Below are 23,915 nucleotides of genomic sequence, written 5' to 3' on the forward strand. Positions count from 1 at the left end.
GGAACATCCTTCTACAACTGCATAGCAAGACGCTCAAGGTATATTGGTATGTACGCCCAATTTTAACGCTCCTTGTCTAGCTAGACGTGGATCGACCCAATTTAAATGTGTTTGCAGGGGTTGATTGCATCACATCTCTGGGGCTACTTTGTGTGAAAGCTGCTTTAGTGTTTTGTTCAGAGCAAGCAGCAGCTGAAGGAGACACATATTCCAGAAGTGCCGCTTCTATACTGCTCTTGCGAGGACATGGCTGAAGGTATCTCACAGCAATGGCTGCGGACGCCATGATGTGGTAAAAATCTTTGAGTTCAGATCTGCTCAAGCCGTGCACAGCCTTTCTGCTTATCTCATGCCCAAATGGGGTTTTAAAAACTCTCCAGTGTCCTGGGCAGTTCTGTGTTGTAACCGCTCATGACCTACGGACGCTGCCTGACCAGCCAAGGCTAAGGGCTCTCTGCAGTGCTCTTCTGAAATAAACAGCCATGTGTTTATTTGGAAATCTTCCCGCTCTGTCTCAATAGCTATTTGTCATGTTCCTTAATGCCACAGCTGTTTGGTTACGCCAGGTCATCTGCTTTTATTAGTTCTGTTCCCACCACCCACTGAAACTCACACCAGCCAGGAGAAGATTCTTATCTGTGTCTGAAAATAGCACTTCTCTCGTCCCCCTTTTCCAGTGACACTGGAAATTTCAGTGTTTTTCTTCTTTTCCGATTTCCAGTTCTGCTGCCTACCTGCTGCCCCATGAAGGCCGGAGTAGCGGCTCTCGCAGCCGGGATCCTCGGCGGCACCGGCGTGTTGCTCTTCCTCATCGCGTTTGGGACGGATTACTGGCTTCTGGCTACGGAGACCTGCGGCATCTTCGAGCGTGGGAATAGCACTCTGCAGGCTGGGGAGGTAAACTCTGAAATCTTGTCTCACTTTGGAAGAAAGGACTCATTTAAATAATTTAAAATTTTATATTTTAAAATTTTTAAATCTGTGATAATATTTATGCTCATTGAAAGTGACCTGCTAACGTAAAGTACCAGTCTGAGGTAACTTTAAAATCCAAACCAGCGTTTCCACAGTATCTAGCATTTTGACTGAAGTAAAGTGCATCTAGGCAACATTAAGACAGCACCTCTGTAATCTGGCAGATACGAACATTAGGGAATGAAAGGCAAAAATGTAAGAGCTTTACTTGTTGACAGCATTTGCCTCTAAAGACAAAAGATATCTCCTGATATTTGCCATTAAAAGATTTCTTCCTCTGTAGTTTCTTCATTTAAAAATAGTTCATATTTTAAAGTGTAGGACTTGGCAATCATTTACATCTGAAGTGATATGACTACAGCACAGACAGAAAACAAAAGCGAACATCAGACGCAGAACAGAGTAGACAAGAATTCCTGCTCGTCTAACAAGAGGCGGCCTATATATTTTTAAATTAAGATTTATATAGGATTTTAGTTAGCAGGAAATGTAATTTTCAAAGGACAATTTGGTATTTTAGTGCTAACTGCTGCTATCACTTGTTTATAGATCCTTTCGAAAGTTTGATTTTAGCTGCCCTTGCTGTTGTCTAACTCTTCAATGAAATAACAACCAGATCAGTTCCCTGAGCCACCCACTCTTCAAAAATGTTTTTGTGCCGATCAATGTATGGTTTCAATTACAAAATGACAGGAAGATCCTTGTTGTGTGCAGACTTTTTGTTACTTCAAAGTTCAATCCAATTATGTTTGATTTTTTTTTTCCGGTGTGGTGAGTCACACTGGGTAAGCATCATGATGCCAGCAAGAAATACTTTCTTTCATTTCAGAATCCCATAATCAAATGTAGGACACTGTTCGCTTGAGTGATGTTTCCAAATTACTTTGTTGAAAAAAAAAATTCTGATAGAAAAACTGCCTGGCAGAGGACACTGTCTTTACTGTTTAAAGCAGCACAGTGAAGCCCCGGAGATGGCAGAGAGTCATGGACAGAGGAGTGCTGCTCAGTTTTTATGCACTTGGGAAATGACAATGTTAATTGTTTCAGATTTTTGTTTGTGCTGTTGTCTTTTAAAGTGGAGAGACTAGAAACGTTGCACTGCACGACATGAAGAAGCATCTCAAACATGTCAGATACGCTCTTGGCCAAGTGTTAGTGTGCCTGTCACCTAAGCAAAACGACTTCAAAAGCACCAGGCAGAAATAGGAACTGCTCTTACTCTTTCCTCTGAGCTATTTTATTTCTATTTCAGACACTGTTTCTATTATTTCTATTTCAGTTACCAGTTGTGTACAATGGGCTGGTTTTACCTTCTCTGCCTTTTCTTAAACTGGCAAATCCTGTCCCTTACAGATAAGGATAGTCTCGAGTATCTGCCAAACAGCAATTAAATGTGCTGTAGATGCACTCAAGTCAGCAGCCATCCAACTGATGAAGTTTGAGGGCTGCATGTTACCATTGTCATAGTTAGTATTTTATCCTGAAAGTAAAAGGAGGTTCAGGTCAGAGCTCTGGAAGTGGTCATAACTTGATGCGTACAAACCTCGAGGTGAGAGAAGTATCTTCTAGCACCTCCCTGTTGAGTCCCGTCTCCTTTCTCCACTTCACAGGGTCCAGCCCTGTATGGAGTTTCTCCATCCTCCACAAAATGTAATTGTATAACAGTCATGTCTCCTTTACCAAATTGTACGTGATAAAGGCAAAATTGATTTTGGCTATAGTTTTTATAAGTTTTTTGGTAAATAGTCGATGACTCAACTTTTCAATATCCTTCCTTCTGGAAAGACCTAAACCCTGTGGTCGCAGGCTTGGTCTCAGGGTTGAAGTAGACTCACCAACAAAGGGAAAATTGTCAGCATCCCTCTCCTGGTCTATAAGAAGACTGGTGCGGGCAAAGAGTGATTTCTGTCTCACATAGGTTTAGCATAACTTCGACTGGGCTCAGCAGAGGGAGAGAAAGAAGAAAACTTTTGGGTTGCTGATTGGAAGAGGCTCAATGGGAGTGTTAGAGTTGGATTGTCTTCTGGGGTTAATCTGGACCTTACATGGATCCTGCAGAATAGCAGGGACATCTGAACCACTGCATTGTGTCACCCCTAAAATTACTTACCTGGTAATCAAACTGCTTCCAACCAGTTACAACAGCAGTAAAATTTACTTAAGGAAAGTATTTAAGTAGAATACACACAGAATGCTCTGCTGCCTGGCATACCCATCCAGCTCTGGCACTCAGTGGGTCAAAGATCTTAGAGAAATAAGAAACTGGTTTGTGAAGGTCTGCAGGATGGTTTATTATCAGAACATTTTATAGCTCTGATACAGCAGAAAGTCAAGGACAGCAGCTGCCTCCCTGTTCCCCAAACCCTCCAAACCCAACTCAAACAACAAAAAATGAAAACTCCAACAAAAAAATGAAAGCAACAACTGCCTAAGCAAAAAATACACACTTTCAACCTTTCCAAAGGTGTATCAGCTTGGGCTTTCATTCCTCCACAGGCTGAAACGCTGACAGAGGTCAGGAAGGAGATCCTCACTTTCCATCACGAGGGCTTCTTCTGGCGGTGCTGGTTCTTTGGCGAGGGCCACCCGGAGACCATCTGGACCTTCTGGTACAGTGAGTACAATGTCACTGCACCACATTCACGGCATTCTCTCACAGTTTGAATTGCAAACAAGCACAACAAGGGCTCCCAGGGATGAGAAGACAGTTGTCTTTATTTTATTTCGTATTTTTTTTGTTCTCATCATCTCTCTGTCAAAAGCAAAGTTGGCTTACCCTTTCTGTGCTCTTTTTTTGACTTGGATTTTGCTCTCAGAGGGGGCTTGTTCACAGAAATGTGGGAACCTCTTGATGCCATTTAATATATCACCTACAAAGTCTTATGGAGTGGTGTCTTCCCCCAGCAAGGACAACTCTCCCCTGTATCTCTTGATGTTTGTGTTCAGCTAAGGTCTGCTAAATTTGAGCCCATGTATTGCACTTCTGTTCACGTTTTCAGCTATTGGACTGTTCCCACCTCCCACTGATTTCAGCACAGGGAAGGCTGGATGGACAATTGTGTGGTCTCCCAGAACCTCTAGCAGTGGGCACTGGTGGGGCATGAAGAGCTGTAACTGCATGTGTTTATGCTCTTAAGCAAGCAAAACCTTTATTTTAAGATCTTGCCTCTTTTCTTTTTATGGTCATTGGAATTACACTTGCGAATACACAGAGACGGATCAAAATAATTTTTTTTTCTCTGCAAGCACATTCACTCTTCAAAACAAATTGAAGAAGAAGGTGAAACCTGTTCTGAGAGACCAGTTGGTGCTGGACTGGTGGCCCACATGCAGTGAAGTGTGGGGTCTTGGCCCAATGAACCAGGTGCTCCCACCAGAAAGAGCAAAGGAGTGAGCCCACCCCACAGCATGCCTGGCACCAGCCCTGCCGGCGGCCAAGCCAGCAGCCACCTCAGCCGCATTAGTGCACAGCGGGTAATTAGAGGACATCCTTTCCCTGGGATACCACAACCCTAGAGAAGTGTTTGGAATAAAAGAAAGAGATTTTAAATAAGTTCTGCAAAGGTTTTAAACACTGCAAAAGCCTTGGCCCTGTGCTCGCTGCTGCTTCAGTCCCCTCAAAGGTGCTTACGTGCTTGTGGAGCAGCATGATCTCCTCGCAGGGCATTTGGCTGCACATAATGCAGGTCCCCACAATAAATTTCCTCTGCAGTGATTAAAACTTCAGACGACTTTGCTGTCCCCCGGTCCCTGACCTGAGTTTCCTGTAAAATCTTGCAGGAACAGTTACTGCCACCGCTCAACTGAACAACGTGAGATTTTTCACACAGAAATTTTTTGATAAAAAAGGACAGGCTTGAGAGAAAGGAGTTTGCTATCTAATTACATTATATGGAAATACATGATATAATATAATGTTACCTGAAGTAAAATGACTCTTTCTGATAACTGGCAAATTTGTATTACTTCTTTAGGTATTTATTATAATAGGATTGATCACGGCAAATTAATTTGCTGCTCTCATGGATGTAATAATTAATTCAATAGGTATTCCATAGTCAATTTAGCATGAACTAATGTCCACCTATTATAAAGTGTTCCTTTGAGCTGGGGAACATATTTAAATAAGTGGCCAACCATTAATTAATTCATTTAACATTCATTCTATTACCGTTAATCATGATAAGCCTCAGTGGTATTAATATTGATGGGGCACTTTCGTTCTAATTGTGCTTTCCCTTCTCACAAACTGGACGTCTTGTAAGGTAGCTTGTTCTGGTACCCAAATACCTTTGCCCCTTCCAGGCGGTTTGACACATTTTCTGGAGGAAAACAGCAGTGGGAATATTTACACTGATTTGAAGTTGCTCCGTCTTTCAAGATTTATGCCCACCTTAGACTCCGATTATGAAGATGAGATGATGTATGGGCAGCAGTCTCAGATCCTGTTATATCTCCCCTCTCTCATCATTCTTCTTTTTCTTTTTCTTTTTTTTCTTTCTAACCACGATTTACTATCCTTCTTTACTCCCCAGCCTTCTGATTTCAGTGAGGGTTTTGTAGGTTTTGCAGAATAGCACATTGCCATCTGAATATTATAACTGTGATTTTGCAGAGAATAAAAGCAAACAGGGATTTTTTTTGTTGTTGTTCTTTTTCAGCCAGTCAAGCACACCCCAAGTTCTGCATGCATGGCTACCTCTTTCCGCTGCCCATTGCTCCTGGACCTTTCCCCCATCCTTCCTATGACACGACCGCAGGTGAGTTTCTTTCCTGCTCCCTCGGTAGCTCCTTTCCCAAGTGGTTGGGCAGAGATTTATGATGTGTGTAAGTGCTGCAGTTCTCTCATTGTAAATGCATGTGGCCAATCGTGACCAAGATTTTGGAAAGCTCCTTTACAAAATGGCCTTGTTTAGTTGACTGCCCCAAGCCATGAGCACATTGAGATGTTCTTCTGGGTCTTCTCCAGAGTCAGCCATGCCTGGCCATGAACCATGTACCCTCCCACTGCGAGCTCAGCGCATACTCCCATGGGCAAGGGAAGGTGCTAAATCCACTCTCTCCTACCTCCTCACTTGCTGGGAGGAGCTGGAGACAAAAGGCTTCAGCCCCATGGCCAAATACAGACCCCATGGTCAAGCAAGAAAAATAATTTCTCCTGGGCTGCAGGCTTGTGGCAGCCCAGTGCTGACTTGTTTCCAGAGTCTGACTTCCTGGGAGAGCTCTGGTGTTGATTTGTTGCAACACAAAATAAACAAACACTGGAAAATCGGTTAAAGACCAAATTTCTAGAAGATCCATATAAGTGACTGGCTTATTTTTAATACACTGAATATGACACAGTTGGAGAGCTCTCCTTTCAACTGCTTCCCTTTTTATTTATGTTTCTCTATATTTTCAGAGTTCTTTAATGAATCAGCTGCTGTTAGGAATTTTAATTTGCTAAATTGGTGGCAGCAGCTAGAATTAATTCAATGATCTTTTTTGAAATGAATTGATTTCTTTAAATAGTGTGCATCACTCTGCGTTGCCTCCGGGGATTCGGGGCAGGCATACTGCACAAACAAACATCTTGACCTTTTCCTTAGCCTTTAGCAGTACCTTTTTTATTTTTTTTTATTTTTTTTTTTACGAGGAATTAATTAAAAAGCCCTACATTTGTCAGTAGAGGCATGTGAGGGAGAGCCGCTAGTTTCTTTTGCTGTGCTGTGCAAGATTCCTGCCTCGGGGAACACGCCGTAGTGTAAAATGGATATGAGGGACCTGCCGACAGTAGGAGGAGGAGCCTGTTGCAGGCTGTGTGCAGCAAGGATGAGGGTTAAGCGGTGGGATTTTTTCTGCTTAGGAGAGGCAGGCATGACGTCTTGTTTCTGAATGATCTCGCTGATAAACACACTATTTTTTCCATACTAAATAAAGGGCCCTGGAGGCATCTGTGCCTGTCTGTCAGCCCTTGCTATGAAACCCTCTTCAGCTGCCTCCCAGAAGTGCCCGTTGGGACAGGTCCTGGGAAGGTGCTGGGGACCGGCTCTGCACAGGGGCTCTCCCTGGAGGCTCCCGGCACCCACCCTGCTCTGGTCCCCGGAGACATGGGGGTGTCTCAGCACCCACATTTAGGGCAGCGGGAGCATTGGGCTCCTCTGCTGCACCAACCCCGCTGCAAAGCATTCGGACATCTGCAGAGAGCAGATGCTCCCTCCTGTCGTTTTCACTCATTTTATTTCAAACCAGTCCATTCTCATATGCAAATGATGACAAAACAGGAGGCCGTCCAAGAAGAGGGGTCCTCCAGCTATTACCTGCTCCAGAGATAATTCTGCCTTATCTGCATCCTCTTAGGCTCCCTGAGAGAGACGGGTGACGGGAGGTTAAACATGAAAATGAATTCTGTGGTTTTGGAGAGTTCAAGATACTTATCTCTCCCTAAGTGGCTCTCCTGACAAAATGGTTTCAAATGAGTAAAACGCATCTTCTCTGTATCATTTTTCTTTCAAGTGTGAATCATTTCAGCATTACCCACTTGCTCGTGCTTGGCTTAAATCTCTCTAACTAGAGCTTCTGAAAAAACAACAGGCAGAGCAAGACGCAGTGGTCCGAGGGGATCGGATAAATCAGGGGAACGGGGAGCAGGGTATCGGAGGGTCTCTGCCTGAAGACCACCACCTTTGGCCAAGGTTTGTGGCAGTGACTGGAAGAGACTAGGCTACTGGGAGACTGAAATTAGTGGGCTATGTCCCCTCCCATGGGATGTGATGGACGCAAGCTTGCTCAGCTCTGGCTGGCATGGTTCTATGAAGTCACAGCAAAACCCCAAAATTCAGCGGATGAACAGGCAGCCGTTCTCTTGCCTTGTTCTCTTACTTGGAGTCAAGCAAGGCCATTAATGGGATCCATGAGCTCCTGCTTTCCCTAACAAAAAACGCCTTTATTTTAAACTTGGAACCTGGCACCTTCTGTAAGTGTTAATTAAAATGGAACAAAGATGTGGTCTGGTTCCACCTCTCCAAATTTTGCTATTTCCTTTCCTTTCCTGCCAAGCTCTTCCATCTCCCACAGGCACAGCTAGGCATGGTGTCCTTTACCCTCAGCCCTTTTGTGGAGTGCTTCCCTGGCAAACCCTTCCAATCCCTTTTACTCATTCCAATCCCATTATGTAGGGCATGACATTCAACCTGAACGTGCACCGGTTCCAGGCACATGCCACCCATGCCGCTGCAGGGAGTTAGCAAAGCAGGAGCTCCAGCTCTGCCTAGCATGAGCAGTGTTACAGGTTATTGCTTTTACTGAAGCAGGAGTTAAGCATGGACTGAAGAAACCTGCTTTTTATCTCCTTTCCCCTGACTTTACTCTTTTTGACCGTGCAGTGTACAGAGGCTTCTGGACGGCGTTCATCATGCTGGCAGTTGCCGCCGGGCTGGTGGGAGGGCTGCTGCTGGTGTGCGGCGTGCCCTTTGTCAGCCCCCGGTCCTACAAAGTCGGAGGCGGATTCCTCCTCGCCTCGGGTAAGCGGCGGTAATGGGATATGGCTGGGGCAGGAATGCAGCGTGCCAGGGACGGGGAGGCAGCCGTGGATGGGGCTCTGCTGCGGGGAGATGGGGGCGCTGCTGGGAGCTGCACTGACTTGGAGTAAATGATTTCCTTCTTCCCCCACTGGAATTAAACCTCTGTGCTCAGACAAGCTTTAGCAAGATAGTCCTCAGTCCTAGGGAGGCTGGGGTTTAGGAAAAATACTTTTCTTTTTTATTTTTTCATACTCTTCTATGCAACCCAGAGGAGCAGAGCCTTTTATTTTAGTAAAGTCCGTAGCTGCATTAACCCTGGGCAGCAATCAGCCATGCTCTGTTCCCCTAAGTCAGTCTTTGCATTTGGGCCTCTCCTGTCTCCGCTGCTAACATCTGGTAGAGCTGGAAACCCACTGAGCGATGAAAGGCATACCCGGCGATTCAAAATGGGAGGGCTGGCTTAACAAAACCTGAAAAGATAAAGCGGTGGCACAGCAGGAAAATGAATTAAAAATAGGCATTTATTCATTATTCCCACTACCATTACAAATGATTCCACTGAATTATCACTTGGGCTTTTTCCTTTTCTGTATTTGAGAAGGAATAACTGGCTTAACTAGTAGAAATACTTGATTTATAACAGTGATTCAAACTCAGAAAAAAAGGGTTTTTTGCGACTCAAGCAGCTAAAGGCTGGAGCTCAGCTGAGCCATGCCGAGTGAAGAACTTCATTATGAAGTCAGACTTTTCTGTGAAAAACCGCTGATTAATTACAGATCCTGCACCAGGTCCTGCTTCCTCATACACGGCATGAATCGAACACGAGCCAATATCTTTGCTCCCAGTTTGGGCTTTGAGCGTCCCCAAGATTTTTGGGGCTGAAAACATTCATGAAAATATTTAACAAGAAAGGTATCAACATTGACCTTGGAGGAACTCCACCTAAACTCCTTCCAATCTCAGCATGCCCTGCTATTATCACGTTTTACTTTTTCCCCCCGTTATTTAGCTCCCTATCCATTTTATAGCTCCTCTCCTAATTTCTGTCTCCTCCAGATGTACTAATAATTAACCATGTGATGCCAGCTGAGCTGCTTGTTAAAATGAAGCTAGATGACATCTATCTGTTTGTCTAAAAAATCGGGAAGGCACTAAATCAATGTGGCCCTACCTACCTCTGCTAATTCGCTTTGCATTTTGTCCAATTTTCTATTTGCCTCCAGGTCTTCAGTTATTGAAGTGAGGCCAGCAAGCCTGTGGGTGTCAGTTTATCTCTCTCTTATATAGTTTAATAAATGCTTGGTTGGACTTAATTTTTCTAAAGCTAAATTTCATGTGGTTTGGCACGCGTGGATTTCATTTGGGAATGCAAGACATCTTGCTATCAGATCTCCATCAGGTACCAGTGCCTTCTACTGGGTAGTGCTGGCCACTTGACACATGCGTGCGTTGAAGTAGTTTCTTCTTCTGAGACTAGGGCCAAATATGTGAATCCTCTCAGATATGACACTCTGGCTACCTCAGTTAAAGCCCTACTTCTTCAAAACACTCAACTTTCAGCCCAAGTGGAAAACCTGAGATTAATCACCTTCTGACACTGACTAGATAAACAAAATACCACACAGAAAAGGGTGTTGAGTAGTATTGAATCACTGTATTCCATTTTTTTCATTGTTTTTGCACTTTACTTGATTAAAAGGTTGGGGCATAGAATTTAACACTTTTTTGAAGAGTTGATTATGCATCACATAAACCTCTTGGCGTAAGACAAAGATGCTGCTGTTTAAATCGAAGTTTGTATTAAAGCAGTTTTAATCTGAACAGCCATCATTGTTATTAACTGTCATTAGGAGGAACGAGTTCAGCTAAACTGCTAAATTTTCAATCTAAATGATAGCTAGGACAATGCAATATTAGTTCAGCATTTTCAGCAAAGTTTGCTTGGAGTTTCAGCTAAACCTTTTTTTTTTGGGGGTGGTATCCTGTACTCAGACCTCTGGATCCTGCTTGGCACTGGCTTCCTGATGGATTTGGGATGCATCCCTTCATGGTTATTTTCTCATTATCCCTTCTAAAAATATTTTGCATGATTGTGCTAAGCAGTAGGAACAATAGATTTAATACAGCTTCAACTCCCTAGCTGTCCCTTTCCTTCGGATAGTGGAAGTGGAAAGAGACGACGCAGGAGAAAGCGCATCTTGTCTTCTAATCATGGCTTGCCGGGTCAGTGTTAATTAACCTCCCTCGCAGAAATGATCTCTCCTTGAGGAAGTGTGAAAATGCTGGCAATTTGTAGAGTGGGAACGTGGTTTGGCAGTCGGATGGTGAGATGGGGGACCACGGCTGAAGATGCCCGGCCTCTCAGGGCATCCTTTATATGCAACTTTATTCCGTCCATAAACTCCCTCTACCCGCTTTGGTAGCAGCCCACACTGAGGTCATGAAATCACAGCCGCGGTTAATCATTGCAAAATGATGCTACATTTACCACCGAAAGGCTCTAAAGTTGTTATTGGTGCAAATGCAGTCCCAAGCACATTTATAGCTAACCAGCCTGACATGATCTTGAGGAGCTGCGTGTACCCCTCCGTCACCAGGGGGAATTCAACGCCAAACGGTGAAGATTGTTATTGCTCAGTTAGATCCCTTTGGGTTTCCTCTCTGAGATGCCTTTTATTTACTGTGCTTTCAGGAAGACAAATCTGACTGTCTGCCAGCTATCATAACAAATGTAGTGCTCGGTGGGTGGCGTTTCTGAGAGCCCTTTCAAAGGACCGGAGCCGTCCCCCATGCTTTCCTCTGCTGGGCGACTTGGGAAATACAGCCGGAGCCCATCTGACATTTGCTGCTGCTTGCATTTGCACATCTACCGCCCCAGCTGGGCAGTTATCCTTGCCAGCCTCCTCCCAAAAACACCCGAGTTGCATCAGCGAATAGCCGGCCTGCTGCTTTCCTTCCAACGTTTGCCATCTCAGACTTAGCTTCGGTGCTTGCAAGGGGGAGGCAGACACCGCCTGGTGACTAATTGTCCCCCTGTTTCAACCGTCAGATGACGATATGATTAATTATCACTACAATGTCACCGAGAGGGCTGGGTGAATGCTGCACTGCAGCTTCTGGAAACTGTTTGAACTGCTGAGACAACTTTGCTCGGGCTCCTCAGTTTTCTGTACTTGTGCTCCTCGGTTTTCATTTCCTTTGGGCATTTTTGAGACCAAGCTTAGAAGTGACATACGCTTTGTCCAGACCTAGGGCAGTTGCTGAGCTTGTGGCGCTGCCCTAATACGTCTGGACCAGCTGCGCAGCTGTAGGCTTAAGTGAAAAACTGAGCTGAGCTCTGCCTGGTGGCTTGCTCAGGGGTGGGGAGGCTGCTCTGGGGGGGAACACAAAGGCAAAGCGTGAGCTTACGGTGAGTTTTCAAAGCAAGCAATAAGGATGCACATCCCAGGTGAAGTTAAACAATGTAAAGAGAAGCTCATTATCAGCGTGTTGTACACTGGATAGCACAAATACATGACGAACCATGTACAGTCTATACTTTCAGCTGCTGTGGTCCCGGTGCTGTCTCTCCGGCATCCTGATTCGTGTGGCACACACAGGCGTGCTAGTGCTGTCCCACAGCCATAGGATCACTGTGTCTGTGGGCTGTTTCCAGTGGGCAAAGGCAGCACAAAGCCTCTCCTGCGCTTTCAGAGCCACATCGTGGTCCTGCGAGAGGAGCATGGCATGTGCTCAGACCAACCTGTTCTTCAGTGTGAGCCGACTGCATTAAAAAAAAGGCATCTTTGACAGTCCCGTGAGTTAAAGTGCTGAATTTTGTGCTCAGATTCCTCTTCCTAAATGAAGCATCTCCATTTTGGTAATCTCAGGCTCCCCATGTGCAGTAAAGGCTGACAGTTATGGAAGGGCAGCTGAAGGTCACCCTCCATTTCCTCGTTATTAACATCCGTAAGAGGCAACTAGTGAGAAAGGCGAATGAGTCAAAGTTCATTATTCTTGTAATTAGCAGATTACATGAAAGTTCAGCAGCTTCCACAGAATAAGAGTTAAAGATTGAGTTCACTCACCTGTCCCTACAATTAGCAGCTATAAAGGTGTCACAAGGATATAAAGTGAGAGAAAGAAAAAGCCCGACTCCAATTTACTCACAAGGAAGGTGCAGCTCTCCTGGGAGGGGGGACGGAGTGCCGGGGCTCATTGTCCTGCAGTGAGTAGTGTACAAAGGAGAAAGATTTAATAACCTACTTCAATTTTCTTGCAATTAGCCCTTCCCCAGAAGATGCCGTTGACCTCATCAGCTACGAGATGGTGTTTCACAGTTAATTTTTTTTTTCCATACCATCCTAATGAAGGGATGGGAGAAGGGAGAGGAAGAAAGAGATCACTTGGCTAATTTTCCAGTGGTAGAAAGCACAGGGATGCTGAGAGGAGCACGAGGATGGTCTGGTTTGGTGAGGTCTTCACTTACCCAAACCCAACAGACATCCTGTGTCTCAGGTGCGTGTGCTGGCGTTGGGCTCATTTCTCAGGCAGAAAACTAGATTTTTTTCAGTTTTTCATTTTGCTGCCCAAGGTAGGAAGAAATCTGTCTCTGTACATAAAAAGCCATTTGGGGCTGGCAGGGAAAGAAGATGTCTTTGTGATGTGGCTGAGACTAAAAGCCCCAGAAAAGGAGGTGGTAAAGTGAGACCTGTTCGAAAGGTGAAAAATCAAAAATAAAATAGTATTTTAAAATAAAAATGCCAAACACTTACTTTGGTAATATGGGAGTGAAACATCCTGATATTCTTATTATGAAAAGTCTACTAATGTCTACAAGCGTGACAAATTTTAGGCACTTTCATGAATACTCGTGATTGTTTCAAGTAAGCATTTTTTTGCTGAACAGTTTTCAATGAGATGCCCTTTCTGCGCTTCCACCATCCTTCTTCAGCTGCACCTGCCCTTTTGATTTTCTTTTCTCGCCAAGGAGATGGTGTAAATCCCAGGGACTCCTTGCCACTCATCTGTAATTATTCCAGGGAAGAAGGCTGCTTACTTTACATTTTCTTGTCATTTTCCCAGAGTGTGAAAATGTACTTAATTTAGATGCCGTAGCTGTGCCATCACCTCCAGTACCTGTTTAATAATAAATTCTTCCATACCAAGACCTGGCGCTTCTCTTGGGGCGAGGGCGGGGACCGTTTCCCCATCCTTAGCTCCTGGTGAGCTCGGGGATGGTGCCACACGCTCACGGGGCTTCCCTGCACCCTCCTTAGTAAGAACTGGTAGGTTTTAATCTCATTTCTTCCATAAATGAGGCTTAGGACATCTAAATTGTCCTGGGCCAATTCAATGCAAAACCCCTGGTTATTTAAAGAAAAGTAGGAGAATTCAAAGGTATGTTACCTTAGCCATGTCCTCTGTCCCGCCAGGGCTACATTTTTATTTGCGTCTCTTACGGTAGGTATTATAAGTTAATGAAATAGAAATTGATCTTTAAAAGAGCACTTTTCAAGGTTCAGTTGCTATCTAATTAATTTAATTTTAAATTACATCAGTAATAAAGACTTAATTGCCTTCTTATCAATATATTGTATTTTGTAAAGGACATGTAACTATTTAAACATGCAATCGTTTTCTTATAGTAGAATAATTGGTATTTTAAGCACACAACTATCATATTAAGTGTAAAATATTTATTTGTGCACTTAATTTCAAGTGGTATCAAAATCTCAATGAACATGCAAATGTTACAACAGCTGCTATTTAACTCCTAGCCTGCCTCTCCAGCAAACATAAAGACTTTGCTATGTAAGGGAGAATGGCTTGCAATGACAGCGTGTGGTGATGTAAAGTATATTCATATGGTTACACCAATTTTTGATTATTAAGATTCGATTTGCAGTTTTAGGGTATAGGAGGCACTTTAATGGACATGACAGTTTAGGATGAATAGCTTCAATTTTCATACAACACGTAGGGAGGACTTTGAACCCTCTGTACTTTCACTTAAGTCTCTCTTTTGGCTACACAATGTGAAGTGGAGGTTTGTAGCAGCGGATGTGCTTATATCCATTATAAGCAGAAACACAGTTAAACGCCAACAGGTTCTCTCTGACCAAGGTTTCAGTAACCACCGTTCCTAAGCAGACATACCAATGTCAAGCTTTACCCGCTTCCTTTGTGTAGCATGGGAGTTGGATTTTGTAGTGTATAAGTTGCCAGGAAGAATAAGTAAATATTGTACAAGTACCTTTGATTTAAAAATTGCAAGGGGAGGAATTAAATACAGCAGAAGCCACAACACATCCACAGAACTGTGTGGTAACTTGTCAACTAAATTAATTTCAAACTGTTCACTTCTACTATAAAAATATTATAATCTGTGATGTATTTCTTTCATATATGTGTGTGTATGTGTGTATATCTGTATGTTATAAGGCACCATTTAAAACCAGCAAGCTTCTAGCTGTGAAGTAGCAAGATCAGATATTACTGAAGTGCTTTCACATCTGTCGTCAAAACACCACTGCTTAGTTTTAATATATGCTGACTTTAAAATGCATTGTATTTAGTCTCTAATGTGACATGGTAAATAATATTTGGGCCACACTAGTTTTTATCATCTGCTTCATACGGGGGAGCTAGATCTGCTAGCTCTGACCACCATCACTTTGAATTATGGGGAAAGGAGGTTCCCATCACAGCTCCGAAGCCTCCAAACCCACCTGGGGCTGCGCCGGGTCCGGGAGGTGCCTGGTCACCACGTGCTTTTCAGATGTGACCGAGATCTTCCTGCAAACGCTGACCTTCGACGGGTATGCATCTGGAAATACGAGAGCGTGAGGTCTCACGGGAGATCTGCTATTTGGGTCGCGGGCATCCTGCAGGGCCTGGGGGGCTGCGAGGAGACCAGACCCTCACAGAGCGGGAGCCTGACCTTGCGCTCAGGCTTGAGTGTGGCCTCAGCCCTCCTCCCGCCTGGCTCCAGGGGAGGGCCAAGGAGGTCTCACTTGCCACTAAAAAGACTTTCTAGCCTCATGGTATAAGCCGTTTATTATTCTTTTAATTATTCTGTAATTTAGAAGCCCATCTGAGATTAATACCTCATGACTACGTGCCTTTTCCACTCTATTATGTGCTATTTCTCTGCGAAATAGGATCGTCTGTACTCCTTGCCTTGTGTTTTAATACTTGGTTGCAAAGCTTGGGTTCAGGAAGGGTAACATAAATGTGGAGGAGAACTGCCACAAGCTGGAGCAGCCACTCCGGCATCTGCTTGGGCTCTGCTGGTGCCAGGGCTGGGCTTGGCAGGTTTGACGCCAGATAACGCTTAGCCATCAGCAGGACCGATCCCTGTATCTTTGCATTTCTGGTGGAAATTGGATCTGACACTTCTTGGAAGGGTAGATATAAAAAAGGAAAAAGTAAGTCTCAGTCTTTCCTTCTCACTCATCTCAGGCAAATTAAAAATAAAAAAGGCAAAACAGCCCACCTTTAAGACAGGAGTGCAGAGCTAGCCCCATGAACATCAGCCGTGTTCATGATGGTTCCTCCGTGGCCGTACCCAGCTGTAACGGAGCCCTCAGGGCGCCGGGGTGAGGGCAGGAGGTGTCAGTGCCTGCAGCCAGGCAGGAGTGGGGCATGATGGTGCGGGTGTCCCACGGCGGGCGGGCTTGGCTTCCACCGGAACCTGCAGAGCGATGTCATGAATAATAGTTCTGCAATGCTAAGCTTTGATGCAAAGGACCTGCAAGAGTAGATGGAAATCTGCTGCAGTCCTTTCTCAGTTTTATTTCTTTGTTTCGCGTGCGGAGAATAACTAACTCATCTTTGTCTCTCTTTCCAGGAGGCTTATTTCTCCTGCTCATATTTCTGTTTGTGATGTGGAAGGAGTTTGCTGCTGATTTTCAGAAGTACATCCTTCTGGAGAGAAGTGAGAAGTGCATGGACGATGTACCCGTGCACGTGTACTACGGGTGGTCGTTCATGTTCGCCGCAGCGGGGGTGCCCCTGGTTTTACTGTCCGGACTCCTCTTCTACCTGGTCGGCAGAGACATTATGAAGTCCCTGGAGTAAGACAAATTTGGAGAAGGCCTTTGAGAAAAATTGGTGATGCTCCTTGTAATGAAACGTATGCAAGTTTGAGGACTCGATCGTTTTTGTAGCTACAATTGTCAGCGTAGGTGCATGATTACACTCACTCACGGGGAGGCAGGGATGGAGCACTGAGCATCCAACCACTGTCAGTCCAAAACCAGCCCCAGCTGAGTGTCCAGCTCCAACATTTTTACACTTTGGAGAAATTTAGACATGTCTATATGTTTTACATCAGTTTTTTTTGAACCGTTTTTCTCTGCAGCCCAAGGAAGAGCCTTCGCTGTGAAAAGCAGCTCCCCCCGGCTGCCAGCGGAGCCCTGCATCCATATTCAGCAGAGCTGGAGTTTTATACTGTTCCCAGCACCCTTGTTTCTTGTAAAAGGTAATCGAATCTGGCTGTGATGGTGTACGCTATAATGTCTATTTCTGAAAAGCAATTAAGGATGATTTTTTTTTTTAGCTGGGTCTAATTGACGTCAAAGGACAACCATTTTAATGGGATGTCGGGAAACATGAGAAACTTTTTTTTTCGTTAAAAGCCCTGATTCTGAAGATACAAATGTACCTGGACCTAACCTAACTTTCAATAAGTGAATAAACTAATTTGGGTGGCATGAAACCTAACATGAATTTATTAGTATTTCTTTACAGTACCACATTGCTCTGCATTTAATATTTTCTCCGGAAGCAATGTTGTGGCGATTCTCAACCCCAAACCAGAAAGGTGTTCAGAACTGGGGGAAAGAGAGTGGGAACTATAGCACTGTTATTTTTTATTTTGTTTGTTATGGTAGACCATGGGACTTTGCTGTATTCTACAGATGTAACACAAGAGTCAGCTCCAAAGAGACAAATTATATACCATTTAGATACTTTTAAATTCTTGCAGTGGCTCAGGTGTACATTGACTGACAGAATGTGGTGGTCCTACGAAGAGTTATGCATGTTAATTCTACACCAAACTATCGAGGTATTGAGGTGAAGTAATTTATGCTGCATATGCGGAGGTTTGTAAAGACACTTGAGAAATGACAAAGATTTGAGCTTGTCGTGTTTTTTGGGCTGGATTTTGATGCTTTGAAGTAGTTTGTTGGGCCCTTGCTTGCTGAAGTCATTTGCATAAATTTTAAATCAAACTTCCTAAAAATACACGCTTTTCTCACGAATGTCATAGTTTGTGCTAAACATATATCTCCCAAGCTTTATGTCATACTATTGACTCAGTGTAGTTAATTAATAAGGTAATGTAAATCTCTCCTAGAATGCAGTGAAGATTGTTGGCAGTATAGAAATGTTTGTTAATGCTCTTCCTAAAATACTGTTCAAGTCTGGCGTTTCTTTCCTTTTGGAGCAAGTTCTAATTATTATTTTACAAGATTCATGACAAACATAGAGTGAGAAACTGTAATTCCCACATGTAAAGATTAGTTCTTTCATATGAATAATAGGCTCGGTCTACAGTTCTTAAGCAAAATTCACACTGTTTTCCATTAATAGAAAATCTGTTTGAACAGAATCGGTATATAGAGGTAAAAGGGAAGGTTTTTTTCCCAGTGAATGGATGTTTCATGACATTTACAAACACACAGATATTTTAGTGTTTTATTTGGCCATTCTAAACTGTTCTTTTCATGGTATCTCCTTGGGTTATACCTGTGCCCCATCAGTTCTCCAAGTGATAATTTCTCACTATAAATTCCCTTTGAATAATTTTTGTCATTTAATTATCTATTCGGTGTAGAGATGAACACTTATGGTCACAAAGAATAAAAGTATATAATCCAGGAGCAGAAGAGGTCAAGATTTACAGTCACTTGCCTTTCCCTGATCCCATAAAACAATCCAAGCATGCAGAAATGATGATCCCATAAGAGACACCAGGGCAGAAGAATGAGAATGCAGCAAGAAATCCATCAGACTTATTGATATCTATGAAGCTGAGGATCCCTGAAGTTGTGAATATAGAAGTGAGTTTTATATTATAGAATGAAATATTTATTAACTTTCTCCATCTGTTCTTTAAAAAATTTAGTTTAATGTCATCAAGGCATTTATGGAATACATTTAGCTTAATCATGCATTCATGCCTTAGGGAGTAAACCATCCCTGGAGACTTGTTCATTCTGGATCACCTCTAGAACAAGCAATAGTTTAAAACTCCATCATTCTTTTGAAAAACACTCGACTTGGAATCATTCTTGAATGGAGGTTTTTTAAAAAAACCCTATGATATTGAGCATACTGTAATAGTCACAACAATAACGATACAGAGAATGAGATTATAGACTAGCATAACTAAATTAATTACCTCCTCTGTTAAAATGCAACACTTGTAGGCAGTACAACTGTTAACCAAACACATCATTTTGGTGGGATGAAGAGACTAATTCCTTTGCTCTCAAATTACTTGTGGCAAATATAACTCAAGCAGACAAAATTTCGTGTGCGAATCATCTTTTCTGGAGGAGAAATTTCAAAAAACAAGCTAATGGACTCAGTGGTAGGGTTTGAAATTGCAGAAACCACTGTCTCTTTCATCTGTTGAATGTGAAGAAGTTTGATGAAAGGATATTACAGAGTAGTGACAAGGACCTAATTCTGATCCAAGTTTTGTCATTATAAATCATGAGTAATTCCAAAGACTGCAGTAGACCCTTATCACTGTTAAACATCTGTAACTCAGATCAGAACCGGGACTAATAAATACATTCAAAAATGCATAATTAAAACAGTGATTTCACATCACTCTGATGAATTTTAGTCAAGGATTTCTTCAAGGATGCTTTTCTCACATTAGCATTTGACGTTAGTAAGCAATGAATAATTCCATTTTTTCTTTCCAACATCTGGGACACTTCCTGCTTTATTTGCTACTTACTGAATGCTCTGCAGGAAATATTAATGAATCCTGGGTCTTAAAATACAGGCCCTGTGGATCGTGCTCAGGATGCTGTGTTACGTAGTAGAGGCTATATGTCTTGAGATTAAAAAGCTTGATTTTGGTGAAGTAAGATATTGGGAGACTTGCCTAAACCTGTGGGAGATATGGGGATTGGGGGAAGTTACCCAAAGATTGAGCCTCTGCAGCTTCTTTGTTCAGCTGTTCCCTCGTACCAGGGAGGCAAAAATTAATGATAAAAGTTTTTTCCCTTGGTCAGACCAACTTTTTGTACTGACGAGTCAGAAAACTGGCAACCAAAGAGCCCCCAAGGCCAAGAAGGTGCTGGGTGATGGGCAGAAACCCCGAGGAGAGAGGGACCAGGAGACCAGCAAGCCCTGAGAGCATCACTGCTGTGTATAGCTGCTTTCTCACACCTTCAGAGGTGAGGAGATTGTTCTCTGTCTTGGTAAATTATATGGTAAAATTTCATGTTTGGAGAGGTCTGCTGGCTCTTCAAAGCAACCTGCAGGGGAGAGCTGGGCTGAGCACCAGAGGTAGGAGAGCTTCCAAAGGAGGAAAGAAATGTCCTTCTCTATTAGTGTGAAATGACCTTGGCAGTTCGACATCTGACCAGGAGGGTGAAAGCACCCTCTAGTGTGGAAAACAGGTTAACTGGAACTGAACTAAAATTCATTTCAGCTTGGTGTATAACATCGCCTCTGGGATTGCTTGCTTTAACCCAGCAGGACTTAAAAAACTTTCTACTTTTTCTTTTTCTCCAGAAAAAAATCCATCTTATCTGGAGAGGTAGTGTTTTCACCTTGGTTAGACACACTTCTACTGCCTTGGTGGCCTCACATAACAAAACATGGAAGTCTTGCAGAACAAGTATCTCCATCTTGAGCTGCCCCAAGGCTCCCTACATCAACCGAGCATCACCAGCACCCAGGGACTGCTCCTCCTTGCAGCCAGCCCATGTAATGCAATGGAAAAGTGAGGTGCTCAGGCTTGCCATCCCTATGGAAGGGAAGACAACCAAGGAAGATTCCCATGTCCCCCTGTCCTGCAGGCTTCCATTGGGCAGCCCAGCCCTCATCCTGTTGAGTCAGCACCTTGTGGAGCGCCTCTCGTCACTCATCCTGAGCAAACGCTGCCTGGGGAAACGCTGGTGGGAGAGGGCACAGATGCAGTGCAGCAAATTAAGACACAAACAAAATCAAAATAAATAAGAAAATATAAGCTAGCGCCATGTTTTGTGCACTGGGCTGTACATTACTGCAGGATTAAGTCGTATCAGCCAGAGTACATTTTACAAGGGTGCACAGTACCTCGATCCTATAATCAATAAGCTGTACATGCTGCAGCACAAAGAGCTCTTATCTGGAATACCACTTTGAATTTAGTGAATTTATTTAATCCCTGATGCCTGCAGAGCATCAGTCCTGTCTTCTGGGTTAATTTATTTATTCCGGTGATCTATTTTTAGTCTTCCAAGTACTTGACATTTGAGAAACAGATATTTTTTTCCCCACGTCCTAAAAACCATCTGAATTGGAAAAACTTTATTTACACAAATGTATTTGTTTCCTAATTCATTCCCCACTCTTTCTCTTGGGAGCCAAAGTCCTGTTGTCAGTATTAATAACCATACACAGAATGGATTGGGGAAAGCTCCTTTTCACCTTGTTTGGCAAAGCCTGTTTGTAAATCAGTGCTGCACATTCAGCGATCTTCTCTCTCTCTTCTCATCTTTTTTTCCCCCCCCGTGAATGTTCTCTCCTCCTCTTAAAAAAAAAAAGGTCACCTATTTTTGAGCTATATCCAAGATGCTGTGCTGCATTTAGTTTGGGTATTGTCATGAGTGCAGGTGATACTCTTCTGGAACTTGATATTTCCAGGTATCATTCTATCGCATGAGCCCTTGTCTGAACCCAAGAGAACCAGTGGTTTAAGCAGTGTGACTACATAAATGCTTGCTGTCAAAAAGAAACAACAAATGAAAGCATAGTCTGCAGCCACTGCTACGATGGTGGAGTAGTGATTATTCAGAGCTGTAAAGAACTAATTAACCCAACCGGTAGGTACTAAACATTTGGTTATGGAAGAGTAGATTGACGCTTTATAAGCTTTAAGGTTTGCAAAGAAGAAAAAAATCTCGCTTGACCTTGGCTGACTAGACTAATGATGGCTTCATAAAAGTTAGAAAAAATAAAAATAAAATAGGACAAAGGGCAATTGTGTGAAAAACACAGGGTTAATTATATTTTCCCTCTCCACTTTCCAATATTTCCCTGTATGGCTTACATTTAAAAAAGCAACAAATGCTGAGAAGAAAGAACCACTCCTAGAATTGGGACGTTGCCCTGGAAAAATGTATTACCAGTCCTCAGAAATATTTTTGTAGAGTCACAGAACGTAACTGTTTTTCCGTTTCAGATGTTGTTAGAAATCTTTTGTACTTTTCTTCTGTTTAAAAACTGGTCCATGGGAGAAGTTGTTCACTAAACCACGCAGAAGTGCTGGTCAAATAACATAGGCAGAACTGGCTGCTTTAAGGTCTGAAGCTTCTATTACTGATTAAACCTCATCAGTTACAGGCTGGAATAATTGCACAGCCTGGTGAATAAACGCAGCTCATTCTGAAATAGAAGCATCAATTTTGAATCTGTCTCTGCCAAAAAAAAAAAGTGGGGAAATTTAACAATTTAGAGAAACCAGCCACCAAATTAATCCTACTGTTTGCTGAGGTGGAGCCTTCACATCAGCTCATTTCTTACACAGGAGGAGATGCTGCCTCTCAAACCACACACCTCCCTTCCACAATCAAGGTCGTTACCTCGTGAGACAAATAGTTAGCTCCAAAACCCAACCATTAATCTAATTTATTGCATTGCTCTTGCATCACATCCCCAAAATAAACGCAGGGCAGCTACGCCAGCTGCTTTGCAGCGCCCAACCAGGGCGGGCATCCGCAGCCACTTTGCTCCCAGTGCTTTTGTGCTTTCTTGGCAGCATTATTTCCTCTAAGCTTTAAAAGAGTGAATCCTGACGCTGGGAGAGGGGAGAGCGAGTGAGTCCTGTAGGCACAACTAGAGAAGCTGTTTCAGTCTCCCTGAAGGTCAGCAGATGATAGTTTCAATTGGATCTTCAGGACGATGCTGAAGTGACCCAGGCTTGGGCAAAAGGCACCTTATGGATGCTCTCAGCAAGGCAGGCGGTGGGTTTTCCTGCAGGTTTGTTCTGCAAGTCAAGAACTCTTCCACCTCTTTCCACAGGCATTCTGACAAATCCATGTTAACGACTGAGGGAGCTGGGGTTGTTTAGCCTGGAGAAGAGGAGGCTGAGGGGAGACCTTATCACCCTCTACAACTACCTGAAAGGAGGTTGTAGAGAGATGGGGGCTGACCTCTTCTCCCTGGTGACAAGTGATAGGACGAGGGGAAACGGGTTCAAGTTACGTCAGGGGAGGTTTAGATTAGATATTAGGAGACATTTTTTCACTGAAAGGGTTATTAAACATTGGAATAGGCTGCCCAGGGAGGTGGTGGATTCACCATCTCTGGAGGTGTTTAAAAAAAGGGTAGATGGGGCACTGAGGGACATGGCTCTTGTCAGGGTAGGCTAAAGGTTGGACTCGATGATCTTAAAGGTCCCTTCCAACCTCAGCGATTCTATGATTCTATGATTCTATGTTATACTAACACAAACACACAGACACATGTGCACACACACTTTACACATTAAATATATATAAAATGACTGGCTTTCTCTGCAGAGAGCCTCTGCCTGTGCCACAAACACTTCAAAGGCTTCAAAGCAGAGGTGCCTGCAGCGAGGGCTGAAGCTGAGAGCAGAAGTGCCAGTTTCAGCTGACACCGGAGGTTTCAGGATCTTAGGGCATGAAACATTCTTCACTCTTTTTAAATTAATTTAATTGGAAAAAAAAATTGAAGGAGAAATGACTTGAGACATTTTTGAAGGTGTTTTTTTTTTTTTTTAAAAAAAAAGAGGAAAATGCCGTTTTGAGATTAAACCTGCCTTCGAGTAGATATTTTTAAATGAAAATATCTTCAGTGTATAAGAAGAGACTGCAGAGACCTACTCTTTGCAGCCATTTTGGAGAGGAGTTTTTTCTTTATTTTGCAGGAATGCTACCACTGTTGCTGCAGCACCGTTTTTGGATCCGGGGAGGTCAGCGGCTCCAGGCTTTCGTTCTGGTGCCCCTTCTCTGAGTTAATGGATTGGTTCTGCAGGCTAAAAATAGACATTTTAAGTACTACAGAAGCCAATAGGCTGTCTGCTGGATGGACAGATTCATTGTACATCACAGATAGGATATGGGGGCTGATGCAAATGCAGGTTTTTAAGAGGATGCAGCACCCTGTGCCCGGCAGCGTGGCAGCCTCCTGCGCTCGATGCTGCCCACATAAGGGTGATATGCAGGGAGGAAATTCTGCATTTCTTTTTTTAACACC

The 23,915-nt window shown here is 43.4% G+C and overlaps 1 protein-coding gene across 1 annotated transcript; it reads left to right on the forward strand.

Moving 5' to 3' along the window:
• Positions 1-3: 3 nt before the first annotated feature.
• LOC134521168 (transmembrane protein 182-like) lies at positions 4-19,221 on the forward strand. The gene is made up of 6 exons (XM_063347334.1): positions 4-46; positions 722-897; positions 3,472-3,589; positions 5,637-5,735; positions 8,340-8,477; positions 16,309-19,221. The coding sequence occupies exons 2-6, from the start codon at positions 745-747 to the stop codon at positions 16,536-16,538; spliced, it is 738 nt and encodes a 245-aa protein (XP_063203404.1). The 5' UTR covers positions 4-46; positions 722-744; the 3' UTR covers positions 16,539-19,221.
• The last annotated feature ends 4,694 nt before the right edge of the window (positions 19,222-23,915 follow it).

Source organism: Chroicocephalus ridibundus, chromosome 9 (assembly GCF_963924245.1).
Source record: "Chroicocephalus ridibundus chromosome 9, bChrRid1.1, whole genome shotgun sequence".
Lineage (NCBI taxonomy): Eukaryota > Metazoa > Chordata > Aves > Charadriiformes > Laridae > Chroicocephalus > Chroicocephalus ridibundus.